This window comes from Panthera uncia, chromosome D4 (assembly GCF_023721935.1).
Source record: "Panthera uncia isolate 11264 chromosome D4, Puncia_PCG_1.0, whole genome shotgun sequence".
Taxonomy (NCBI): Eukaryota; Metazoa; Chordata; class Mammalia; order Carnivora; family Felidae; genus Panthera; species Panthera uncia.
In genome coordinates this window covers 90557593-90570046 of record NC_064807.1, presented here as the reverse complement: position 1 = coordinate 90570046, position 12454 = coordinate 90557593, and the positions used below count along the sequence as shown (strand labels likewise).

General features: G+C 71.4%; 1 protein-coding gene across 1 annotated transcript in view; it reads left to right on the top strand.

Annotated features, from left to right (window-relative positions):
* KCNT1 (potassium sodium-activated channel subfamily T member 1) overlaps window positions 1-11503 on the top strand; it is a 60639-nt gene extending 49136 nt beyond the window's left edge. Inside the window, 12 exon segments of the mRNA XM_049631701.1 lie at window positions 250-355; window positions 1577-1749; window positions 2095-2166; window positions 2411-2545; window positions 2688-2799; window positions 5146-5247; window positions 5533-5616; window positions 5699-5827; window positions 6137-6157; window positions 6780-7110; window positions 11122-11206; window positions 11296-11503. Of these exon segments, the coding sequence (XP_049487658.1) occupies window positions 250-355; window positions 1577-1749; window positions 2095-2166; window positions 2411-2545; window positions 2688-2799; window positions 5146-5247; window positions 5533-5616; window positions 5699-5827; window positions 6137-6157; window positions 6780-7110; window positions 11122-11206; window positions 11296-11416 (1471 nt within the window). The 3' untranslated portion in view covers window positions 11417-11503.
* The last annotated feature ends 951 nt before the right edge of the window (window positions 11504-12454 follow it).

The window sequence follows — 12454 nt, the reverse complement described above, 5'->3', positions numbered from 1 at the left end:
GCGGCTCCTGGCCTCGGACCCCCAGGGAAAGGACCGTGCCCTGTCACAGCTATCCTCCCACACGCAGGCCAGGGGCACGGACGGGTCCGCGGGGTTTGGCGCCTCCGTGTGGCCGCCTGGGACGAGGCCCCGCCGTGCTCTGGGCCCCGGGCAGAGGGCTGGGAGGTCCCGTGGGGGGTGGGCTCAGGACCACCTCTTGCGGGTGGCCGGTGGCCAGGGTCCGTGCTGAGGGCTCCTGTCCTCCCCCAGGTACGTGAAGGGCTACCCCCCCAACTCGCCCTACATCGGCAGCTCGCCCACCCTGTGCCACCTTCTGCCTGTGAAGGCCCCTTTCTGCTGCCTGCGGCTGGACAAGGTGGGTCACCTCCCGCCACACTGTGTGACGTAATCACAAACCTACGGAAAAACTGCCAACGCAAGAGGGGACTCCTGGCCCTTTGCCCAGACTCCCCGTGTCTTGCCCTCGGTAAACGTGCTTCCGCTTTGGAGGAGTGATTTTCCCTGACACCTGAGGGCAGGTGGAGCCCCCTTTCCACACCCCTGCGTGTCCCCGAGGGCAGGTGGAACCCCCTCCCCACACCTGTGTGTCCCCAAGGGGGTGGAGCCCCCTCGCCACACTCCTATGTCCCCAAGGGTGGGTGGAGCCCCCTCGCCACACCCCTGTGTGTCCCAGAGGGCGGGTGGAGCCCCCTCCCCTCACCCCTGCGTGTCCCCGAGGGCAGGTGGAGACCCCTCCCCACACCCCTGCGTGTCCCCGAGGGCAGGTGGAACCCCCTCCCCACACCTGTGTGTCCCCAAGGGCGGGTGGAGCCCCCTCGCCACACCCCTGTGTCCCCAAGGGGGTGGAGCCCCCTCCCCTCACCCCTGCGTGTCCCCGAGGGCGGGTGGAACCCCCTCCCCACACCTGTGTGTCCCCGAGGGCGGGTGGAGCCCCGTCGCCACACCCCTGCGTGTTCCCTGAGGGCAGGGGGATCCCTCAGGTAATCTCAGCTCCTTCTCCCTACACTACACACACCCCTGCACACACATACCCCCGTGCACGCACACTACACGTATGTGCACACTCACACACGTACGTGCCCACAGCACAGATCTCGTTTCTGCTAAGGGGCGGGTCCCCACAACACCTGCCTCCCTTCCCTGACGTGACCACCCCCCGCCCTGTCTCCAGCTCGCGCTCTGCCAAGGGGACAGTCTCACGGCAGCCGCGTGGGGCAGACGGGCTTGACGGGCCGTGACAGGATGGGGCCGGTGGCTGTCGGCCATCCGGTGAGGGGTCCCCGGGGGAGCCCGGCGTCACCGCAGCGGCCCCTGTGTGCAGACGCGGGGTCAAGGGGTGGCGGGGCTAGGGGGCTCCCACACTTGCCGCCAACCGCAGGCCCCGTGGTCTGCTCACCCATGGGGGGGGGCAGCTGAAGAGAAGCCCCCAGGCCGCGGTCCTCCATCCTGAGGACCGTCCCCGTGTCCCCGCAGCTGGCCCTCTGGTTCCGGGCGAACCGGTGCTCGCGGGCACGGTGACCGGGGGGACGGCGGCTCTATCTGCGGGGCTAACGCTGGGCCCGCCCCCGCCCCACAGGGCTGCAAGCACAACAGCTACGAGGACGCCAAGGCCTACGGCTTCAAGAACAAGCTGATCATCGTCTCTGCGGAGACGGCGGGCAACGGGCTGTACAACTTCATCGTGCCGCTGCGCGCCTACTACCGGTCGCGCAAGGAGCTCAACCCCATCGTGCTGCTGCTGGACAACAAGTGGGGCCCGGCCCGCTCCCCCCCCCCCCCCCCCGCCCGCAGATGCCCCGCTCCTCCCCTGCCCCGTCCCCAGGCCCTCCGGTCCTTGGTGGCACCTGACCTCCCTCCCTCGTGGAGTCCCCGGGAGGCCTCGCCCCGGCCCCGGCCCACCTGCCCGCAGAGCTCGGGGTCTGACCTGGGCGGGTCCCGCCCTCGGCCCGCGGTTTCCCCTTGGGTGAAATAAAGAGCAGCCCCGTTGTCTGATGTGCTGCGGCCCTGGGGGACCCCCAGGCAGGGCCAGGCAGGGCACGGGGGGCACACGGCCCAGCAGGACGGCAGCCCCAGGACCCGCCCCCCCCCCAACAGGCCCGACCACCACTTCCTGGAGGCCATATGCTGCTTCCCCATGGTCTACTACATGGAGGGCTCCGTGGACAAGTAAGGCGCCGCCTCCCTGCGGAGCCCAGAGCCCGAGGGGGGGGGGGGGCGCCCGTTTCTTAGCAGAAGCCCCTCCCCCTCCCTCCTCCAGAGTCTCCTCCTACCCGGTGGTGGGGGGCCCAGGCGGTTGAAGACCACCGCCCGTGGAGGGGGAAGGAGGGCACCCGAAGGGAGCTCCCGGGATCCCCGACCTGGCCCTGAGGGACCCCCCCCCCACGTGGCCTCTCCCCACCACCCCCTGCAGCCTGGACAGCCTGCTGCAGTGCGGCATCATCTACGCGGACAACCTGGTGGTGGTGGACAAGGAGAGCACCATGAGCGCGGAGGAGGACTACATGGCCGACGCCAAGACCATCGTCAATGTGCAGACCATGTTCCGGTGAGGGGCAGGGGCTCACACCCCGGGCGGGTGCGGCGGCGCCGAGCCGGGTCCCGAGCCAGCCCCCCAGCCGTCGGGGAGCCCGTCCCGTGGCTGCCGCTGCGACCGGGGGACCCCTCCCTGAGCCCCCTCCTCCCCCCAGGCTCTTCCCCAGCCTAAGCATCACCACGGAGCTCACCCACCCTTCCAACATGCGGTTCATGCAGTTCCGCGCGAAGGACAGCTACTCTCTGGCTCTTTCCAAGTTGGAGAAGGTAACGGGCCCCGACCTGACCCGCCGCCCCCCCCCCCCCCCCCCCCCCCCGCCCTGCTGTCAGGGTTCGGAGCCCAGAGAGAGTGGGTGAGGGGCCTCGAGCCTCCTGACCGTGTCGTCGGGAGCCTTCAGGGTCATTGGCCAGAAGCGGACAGTCGTACCTCTGCAGGCGGGGTCCGGGGCTGGGGCCGAGGCTGCCCGTCGTGTCCGTAAATACCGACACGGGGGGCGCAGACTGCCCGTTTCCTGCGCCCCCGACGCTGTGCTCAAACCGGAAACGTGGCCGGTCTCGGAGAGGGGAGGACCCCGTCTGGGGTCACACAGCACGGCGGTGGCCAGCGGACTCCGCCTTTCGCTCCTCGGGGCTCCAGGAAGGGCGTCAGCCGGCGTCGGCGTGACGCTCTGGGCCCACGGACCAGCCACCGGGGACGCAGGCCCTGGCTAGGGCACAGGCGGCTCGGCCCGGGTGCTGTGGCCCCCGCCCCGGCCGCTGGAGGCACCACTATAGGCTGAGGGCACCACACAGGCAAGACCAGGGAGCCCGGGGACGACACCGCCGTGGACGAGGCCGGGAGCAGTGGGCCCTCCCTGCGGGCCCGGAGCTGCCGTCCACACCAGACAAGGGAGGAGCTTCCCCCCGAACCCACGCGGATCGTGGACCGCGAGGCCACCCCACGTGTCAGAGGAGCGAGCGCGAGGCAGGCAGGAGGAGGCGGCAGCGGAGCTCCTGCCCGGGCCCTCCCTGGACTGCGCCCTGCCCGGCGCCCGGGGCCGCTCGGAGCCCGCGCAGCGGCCTGTGGGCCGAGTCTCCATCCCCCGGAACGACCGGAAGGCGGACGCTGGTCTCAGCAGGCCCAGCGCGCCGGGAATCCGTGTCCAAAGGCTGGGGCGGCCTTCCCAGCTCAGGGAACGGCAGTCTGACCGAGCACGGCCGGGGTGACTGACCGGCACGGGATCGGGCTCCGGCAGACGTGCACCCGGCGCCCCTGCCCAGCCCAGGATGGCGAGCCCGTCGCGTGGCTCCGAAGTCCGGGCCTGGAGTGAGCACGCCCGGGCGTGTGACCCCGGGAGGTGCCTTGAAAAGCGGATCCGCTGTTCCTGGCCGATGTGGCCTGAGGTCCCGCGGCACTGGCAGAGCTCTGGGACCCCACCCACCCCCCACCCACCCTCAGAGACGGCGGAGCCCACGCCCCACCCACCCCCACGAGTGCCGAGCCTGGAGGCCACGGAGGCCTCGTCTGGATGCCAGGCACGTGGGCTCCTGACGGCTCAGACGGACGGTCCGGCGGCGACGTCCCCCCACAGGAGCAGCCGAGCATTTCCTTGAAGCGCTGACGGCGACTTACTTTTACGAAAGTGGGCGTGTCTTCCGCTTCAAGGACTGTTGAAGGTGTTTATAAAGGGGACCCAGGCGGGCACCTGACGGGCGGCTGCTTCTCCGAGTCCCGTTAAAGGCGCCGTAGCGCCGTGCCTCCCCTGCGCCCTCCGCGCTCTCCGAGGCTCACCGGTGCCACTCGGGGTGAAGGGACGTGACGTCTGTAACGGCCGCTCACCCCTGTGACGCGCCCCGAGAGCCCGAACGCAGACGCGGCTCACTCCACCGGACAGGGCGCCGCCGCCAGAACCGGCTTCCTGGCGGCCCGCACCCGACGCCCTGGCCCTCTGGGTCCCTTGCCTGCCTTCTGCCTTCGAAGCAAGTCTGTCCCCGTGGGAAGGAGGGGGTCCTCTCCGGCCGTCGGTCGCGGACGGGGCTCGGCCGCCGGGGATAATGGCCCCGAACGCGCCCACATCCTACCTGCCAGGGCCTGGCCAGGGTGCGGGGGAGACCGAGGGGCCTTCTAGACGGGAGATGGTCCCGTGTGGGCCGAGTGGGCCTAGGGTCCTCACCGGGGACCTTGCGGGAGGGAGGGGCGGGTCAGGGGTTGGCGGACGCGCTGCTGGCTGTGGGGGCGAAGGGAGGAGCGCAAGCTGAGGGAGGCGGTCAGCTTCTAGAGACGAGACGGGCCTCGCAGCCACAGGAAAGTCCCCGCGGACGCCACAGAGAACGGGAGGCAGGCGTCTCCGTGGTTTCCGCGTGTGGAGCCCACGCTCCACCGGCCCGTCCGACTTCACTTAAAACCACCAGCTCGGTGACAAAGTGACTCACATTAGTCGGAACTCTGGGCAGCGAGACCCAAGCGACACCCGCATCCCTGCTCCCGGGCTCTGGCCTCGAGTGCGCCGGCGGGGAGGGGGGACGCGTAGCTGGCGCGGAGGCCTGAGGTCGGCCGTCCGCTGCGGCACGCACGGCTGCGCTCGCGTGCGCCCGGCCACCTGCCCTGCGCCCCTGAGTGCCCCTTTCCTGCAGAGGGAACGGGAAAACGGCTCCAACCTGGCCTTCATGTTCCGCCTGCCCTTCGCCGCGGGCCGTGTCTTCAGCATCAGCATGTTGGACACGCTGCTGTATCAGGTCAGCGGGGCCGGGAGGCAGGGAGGCCCCGGGACGCCCGGCCGGGAGCCTTCTCTCCACCTCCCGCCAGCGTCCCGGTCCCGGGCGTCCCTCCCTGGGTCCCGTCCGAGTCGTCTCCTCCCGGAAGGGCGCCGCCCTGGGCTCTGCTCCGGGCGGCCTCTGGGCTTCTAATCCCTTTTGACCAGCTGGACCGCGGCGGCCAGGAGGGGCTTCCCAGCGGGAGGCTGAGGGCGCCCGGCGGCCCCCGGGGTGCCCGGCCTCACTGCGGCCTCCCTGTCCGGCCAGTCCTTCGTGAAGGACTACATGATCTCCATCACCAGGCTGCTGCTGGGCCTCGACACCACGCCAGGCTCCGGCTACCTCTGCGCCGTGCGTCACGGGCTGGGCGGGCGGGCGCGCCATTCTTGGGGGCCCCCGGCGGGCTCCCCGCTCAGACCACCGCTCGCTCTAGATGAAAATCACGGAGGAGGACCTGTGGATCCGCACGTACGGCCGCCTCTTCCAGAAGCTGTGCTCCTCCAGCGCCGAGATCCCCATCGGCATCTACAGGACCGAGTGCCACGTCTTCTCCAGCTCGGAGGTTCGGGGCCGGGGGTGCTCCCGATGCGGGGGGCTCCCGTACAGCAGCCCCCGGGCTGTGGATGCGTGCCCCTCCCACGTTCAATTCTGGGGATCCGGGCCTCTGCTGTCAGGCCCTTCCGGGGTCCAGGGCACGCGGCCCTGCGCGTGGTCGGGTGGCGGTGGCCCCCGAGTGGGGCAGGGGAGACCGTAGAAGGCGGGCGGCCTGGCGTGCTGGTCCCAGCCCACAGGGGGCTCAGGCAGTGCCGGGGCGGGGGGCAGGGGCAGAAGCGCCCACGGGCACCCAGGCTGCCCCCCGTTTCCTTTGCAGCCACATGACCTCAGAGCCCAGGTGAGTGGCCCCTCAGACCTCACGTCAAGGCGTGCTGACGTGTGCACCGTCCCGCCTGACCCCCCCCCCCCCCCACCGCCCCGAGTCCGGAGGGGCACAGGGCCCTGGGCTCTGGGCAAGGGCCCGGTCAGGGAGTGAGTCCCCGGGATGCGGGGGCCGTGGAGCAGCTCAGGGCGCATGGGATCACCCCTCCCTTACACGAGGGGAAACTGAGGCCCGGGGTGGGAAGCCCAGGCTCCTCCAGCCCCGTGTGCCATCTCCGTGTCCCGCTGTGGCCCCCTCCCTGACGGTCTGGCCCAACCTCCACACCCCCAGCCCCTTCCCGGGTGCCGCCCGCGCCCCGCACCCCTCCGGCGTCCCTGCTCTCCCCCGCCCTCCAAGATGGGGGAGACGGAGGTACAAGAGGGGTAGCGCAGGGCCCGGTGGCGAGCCACGGACACAAGGGCCCCGAGAGCTCGAGGGCGTTGCCCTCTTCCACCCGGCAAACTGGGGCAGACCCGGAGGCTGGCGGTCTGGGGTTCAGGAGGAGGGCCTGGGCCCTGGGGTCCCCCGGCGCGGGGCGGGGGAGGGGGGGCGCACCTCCCCGTCCCCGTCCCGGCCCTCACCCTCCTGCCTCGGCCAGTCCCAGATCTCGGTGAGTGTGGAGGACGGCCCGGACACGCAGGACGCGCGGGGGCCCTGGGGCGCGCGGGCGGGAGGCGGCGGCGGCGGCGGCACCCACGGCCGGCACTCGGCCGGCGGGGACCCCGCGGAGCACCCCCTGCTGCGGCGCAAGAGCCTGCCCTGGGCCCGGAGGCTGAGCCGCAAGGGCCCCAAGCCCGCGGGGAAGGCGGCGGCCGCCGAGTGGGCCAGCCAGCAGCGGCTCAGCCTGTACCGGCGCTCCGAGCGGCAGGAGCTCTCCGAGCTGGTCAAGAACCGCATGAAGCACCTGGGACTGCCCACCACCGGCTACGGTAAGGGCCCGGCCGCCCGCCCGCCACCGGGCCCGGGGCAGCACGGGGTGGACCGCGGGGCCCGTCGGAGGAGCCCCTCTGGCGCGAGGAGGGCGCCCCCTTGCGGCTCTGGGGCCTCGGCCCCCCCCCCCCCCCCCGCCCAGGGGTAAACAAGGGACCGGAGCTGACGGCCCCGGCACGCAGGACCGGAAGCGGTGCGGTGGGGCGGGGCGGGGCGGGGCTCCCCAACGCCAAGGGCAGGGTCCTAGCTGGCGGGCGGACCAGCCGCCTCCGGGATCAGACACACGGGGGTGCGCTGTGCTCTCGTGGAGAACGGGGGGACCCCGGGCCGCCCCTCCGGCGCCTTCCCAGCAGCCAGAGCATAGGGGGCGCGTCAGGGGGCAGCTGGACGGATGGCCCGGTGCCGGGACGCCCTCCGTCCACCACAGCGGACGCCACAGCCGCCTGCCCGCCCCGCTGGCAACGCCGCCCCAGGCGTTAAGTCTTTGCCGGCAGCCCCCTTCTCTCTGGAGCTTCTCTTGGGGAAAAGCTCACGATCTTGACCACGGGCGGGCCCGGAGGAGAGCAGACCTTGCTCACCCTCTCTCTGGAGCGGCTGCCTGGCGGTGGGGCTGAGGGGGCGCCCCTCCCGCCGCTGCCTGTCTGCGCCCACGGCCTGCGCCGATTCTGCCCTGGGGACTCTGCGCCCCAGCGGGCGCCCGCTCTCCCCACCCTGCTTCGTGCCATGTTGCCTGGGACGGGACCCTAGAGCCCCCTCCAAGAGGGATCAGAGGCCAGAGTCTGGCAACCCCCGCCAGCCCCACCAGCCCCGCCCCCCGCTACACCGAACCTGCACCAGTCACCCTCGTCTCTCCCGGGGTCCCTGCCTGGTCGGGTGCTGCCACCCCTTTTCCGGGGCCCTGATGCCAAGGCTCCGGGCAGGGCACTCCGTGTGCGTCGGGCCCCACGGCCAGTACCCACACTCGCAGATTCCAGCCCGCTGACTCCCAGAGCCTGGCAGAGAAGGGACCCCCCTCGCTTCCCGGGCGGCGGGCTGGCCGGTGCCCGTGTGGCCCCCCCCCCCCCCGCCGGGTGCTGCTGCCTGCCCTCCCCCGCTGTGCGGCCGCTGCCCGCTGCTTGCTGACCTTTCTCTCTCTCTGTTTCTGTCTGTCCCTCTTCCTGTGTGTTCCGTAGAGGATGTAGCAAATTTAACAGCCAGTGATGTCATGAATCGGGTAAACCTGGGATATTTGCAAGGTAATTCTGCTCCGGCTGCCGCACCAGGGGGCAGCCTAGTGTCCGCCCCAGCCAGGCAGGTGGACAGGACAGGAGATAGGACAGGGTCCCTGCAGGCGGGGGCTCACATGCTCCCAGAGCAGCCCGTGGCGGGGACCTTGACAGCCCCCTCCTCCTCTGTCTGCGGAGGACGGACTGACCCCAGGAAGGCTCGTGGTTTGCGTGGCCCCTGGCGGTCACTGCGCAGCCCTTGGGCTCCCCCCTACTGACCGCCAGTTCAGTGAGGTCTGCTGTCCACGTCTGTCCTCGCACACTGGTGGCTGCCGGCCCTCAGCTGGCCCCAGATGCCCCGCAGCCCTGAGCCCACCCTGCTCGGGGGAAGCATCCGGACAGACAGTTCCAAGCCTGGGTCCCACCTCCAAACGTGGCGGGGCCGCCCCGGGCCAGGTGGACAGGTGACGCCCACACCCCAGCAGGGGCTTCAGGAGGGAGCTCCCTTTCCAGTTGGGACAAAGCCTGTGCATGCTCCATTTCTCATCCAGGGGCTCTGGTTTCCTCCAAGAGGTCACCCCGCAGCCCCCAGATCAGCCCTGGGACCCCAACAGAAGTCAGAGCAGAGTCTGGGCCACTGGCCCCGCTGCCAGAACCCCTTCCCTCCCCGGGGGCTCCGCGCAGCCCTAGGGAAGCCTCAGAGCCCGCGTGCCCAGGCGCCTTGGGGCGGCCCCTCCATACAGGGCTCACCCCGGAGGGGACACACCCAGGCCCAGGAGAGAAAACCTCGTGGTTCACAGCCCCGTCGGGGGCTGGCCCAGCTGGGCCCGTGCTGGCGAGTCACTGGCATCTCCTGGTTTCCCGCCCTTTTCCCGAACCTGACCCCCGTGATGGTGGTCACGGAGGGCCCACGGGGTCGGTAGGGATCCCAGTCCGGCAGCTTCCACGAACGGTGCCCGGCTGCAGTCTTGCTTCCCCCCGAGGCTCCCAGGCAGGGGTGGGCTCACCTGCAGGGTCCCCAGAACTTGGTGGTGTTTACAGAGGCCCCTGCGTGTGGTCGCTGAGAGGTGCCCGCGGCAGGACGTACGTAACACCGGAGGAGAGGGAACCACGTTAGCCGGGGCTGCAGGGTGGTCCCCGCCCCCAGGGAGGGCACCATCACTAACTGCCGGTACAAGTGTATGCCTCACCCCTGCTCACCGCCTGCCCTGGAGGGTGGGTGCAGGCTCGGTGAGGTGCGGACCTCAGGGGACGGGGCCAGGAGTCACAGGCCCAGGTTGGGGACGGGAGTGGAAGGACCTGGCCTGCAGGGCTGGGGGGAATGGGGTGCGAGGATGGGGTAGAGAAGGTGACTCTGCCTGTGCTCATTTGCCAGAAGAGCCACCGTCAGCCACCCCCCTCCCCCCCCAGCACGGTGGTCACGGTGGAACTGACCTGTCCTGTCCTGGGGAAACCAGGGTCAGCGACTGACCACCCCCCAGCCCCTGGCACTGAAGCTGGAGCCGCACCCCTGCCCACCCCCCCCCCCCCCCCGCTCAGCCTGCGCCCCCCCGCCGAAGCACAACACCAGGCCTGGCTCGGGCCAGTCCCAGGCTCTGCTAATTGCATCCACCCGGGGGGGGCAGCAGGGGCCCAGGCCGGGTGGGGAGGGCCCCACGGGCCCCCCAGCAAGAGAAGACGGGCGCCCGGCTCTGGCTGCTCGGCCACCGAGGGGTGGAACCAGCCGGCTGCCCGGCCCCCACGCCGACCTCTCCCCTTACCGTGTCCCGACCCGGTATGCCTCGGCACGGCCAGCCCGCTGGCGCCCGGGATCGGAGGGTCTCCCCCGCACCGCCTCCCCTCCCCTGCACGCCCCGTGAGGCCCACTGGGGAGGGAGGTGCCTGCCGGGCCAGGCTGCGAGGTGCACCGACCGAGCCACGCTGCTCGCGGCTGGCAGCTCCCACCAGAGGGCCCCTGACACGGGCATGGTCACCAGGCAGAGCAACTCGCCCTCCAGCGGTGGGAGGGACAGGCTGGGCAGGCTGTCCCGTTCCGGGGTGGACCCGGCTGGCTGTGCATGTCCGTTGGCCCCCCCCAGTCCCAGCCTGGGGCCCCGCCCGCCCCCCCACAAAGCTGCCGCGCTCGACCTCTGGCTGCAGGGGTCAGACTCCGCTCCGCTCAGAACTTCTGGGTCCAGGGCTGAGACGCGGCCCCCCGCCCCAGTTAAGGGGCCCCCCTTAACGCCTGCTCTGGGTCGGGAGGTGCCTTTAGACCTCACCACAGGGCTAAGCGGAGGCCGAGAACCATTCGTTTCCCCGTCCGGGGACATCGGGCCTCTGCCAGGACGTGCCCGCCCCCAGCCCTGCATGCGGCCAGGCGCCATCTGTGGCGGGACCGCTGTTTCTCCAGAGCCCACTCTCCCCACCGCAGGCTGCGTCCCCACGGCCACGCGTGAGCCGGAGACCGGGCCGTCCCTGCGCCCCCGGGGCCCCGCGGGTTGACGCGGCAGGAGCAGGTTGTGGGGAAAAGGACGCGCGTCCAAAGCGCAGAACTGAGCCGGGCGTGTGGGCGGCCTGCCTGGCGCGGGGGGGACGGGGTCAGGCGTCAAGGTGCGTGCGCGCTCGTGCAGGGGGCCGCAGGTGTGCTCCGTGCCTCTGCTCAGGGCCGCCACCTCCGTGACCGGCCCCGCGCGGGTCGCCGCCGGCCCCTCGCGGCTGACCCCGGCAGCAAGCCTGGACGGGCCGGGAAGACTCCGTGGCCGGGCCCGGCGGAGCGGACCGGGGCGGTGGCCGGCGGTGACCCGCACGGGGCCTGTGTCTTCGCAGACCAGATGAACGACCAGCAGAACACGCTGTCCTACGTCCTCATCAACCCCCCGCCCGACACCCGGCTGGAGCCCAACGACATCGTGTAGGTCCCGCGTCCCCCCACGGGCGCCCGGCACGGGGCGGGGGGCGGGGGCGGAGGCCGGCACCCAGGGCTCTCCCCCTCCCCGGCAGGTATCTCATCCGCTCCGACCCCCTGGCCCACGTGGCCAGCAGCCCCCAGAGCCGGGAGAGCAGCGTCGGCAACAAGCTGGCCTCGTGGCACCCGGAGACGCGGGACGAGACGCAGCTCTGAGCCGGCCCGCGCCCCGTCCCCACGTCGGCATGCATCGCGCTGCATGGAGCGCGGGGCCCCTGCCACGCCGGCCCGGCCCTCGAGGAGTCCTCCCACGGCGTGAGGGCGGACCGTGCCTCCGCGGGCCGGGAGGAGCTGGCAGCGAGGCCTTTTTTAACCTGTTTTTACAGACCCATCCGATCCGCGTCCCCACATGTACCGCAACTCGTGACGGGGCCCGGCTGTGTGGGGAGGGGTCCCGCCGCCCTGGCCGCGCCGCGGGCTGAGGCCGGGGTGCGTGGGGAGGGGAAGAAGCTGAGCCCGACACTCGCGCGCACTCACTCGCGCACCCGGCTCACGCGGGAGCCGTGTTTTCACGGCCACGGACCGAAGGCCCGCTCACGGGCTTGCCCGCGGCTCGCGTGTTCTGTGGGTCCCAGCTGGCCTCGGCCACACGGTGGTGAGGGTCTGGCCCCGGGGGGCTCCCGGCCGGTGAGCTCTCCAGCCCCGTGCGCTGGGCGCGAGAGGGAAGCCGTAAACACAAGAAAGTTGCAAGCGTCCAGCTTGGCCGGGAGCCCCTCCGGAGGCCGGGCGTGCTCAGGGGACGTGGAGGGGCCGGGCGAGACCCCCGCAGGGGCCCGGGGACACCTCAGAGTTCCTGCAACCAAGGCCTTGGTGACGAAAAAGGAGAAGACGTCCTTCCCCTCTGGTTTTACGTGACCCGTCGCACCCCGGCCCCTGGGCGCTGGGCGTCGGGCAGGGGCGGTGCGTTGGCACAGGGTTCCACGCCCCTTAGCGCCCGATGGAAGCACAATTCACCGCGGGATGCTGGCCCCGGTTTTCTCCTCAGCAAGGGAAGGAGCCTGGGTGGTGGCCGTTGGGGACAAGCCGCCCGGGTTCCTTTGTGACTGTGGCAGGTGTTGCACGGTCAGTGCTGGAACCTTCTATTAAATGGATGCTTTCTGCAAACGTGAGGGTCGTAAATAAGCCATTTCCTCCGTGGTGCCACCCACCCGGTCGCACCCCGCCCCGCCCCGCCCCACCCGGACCCCACGGGGA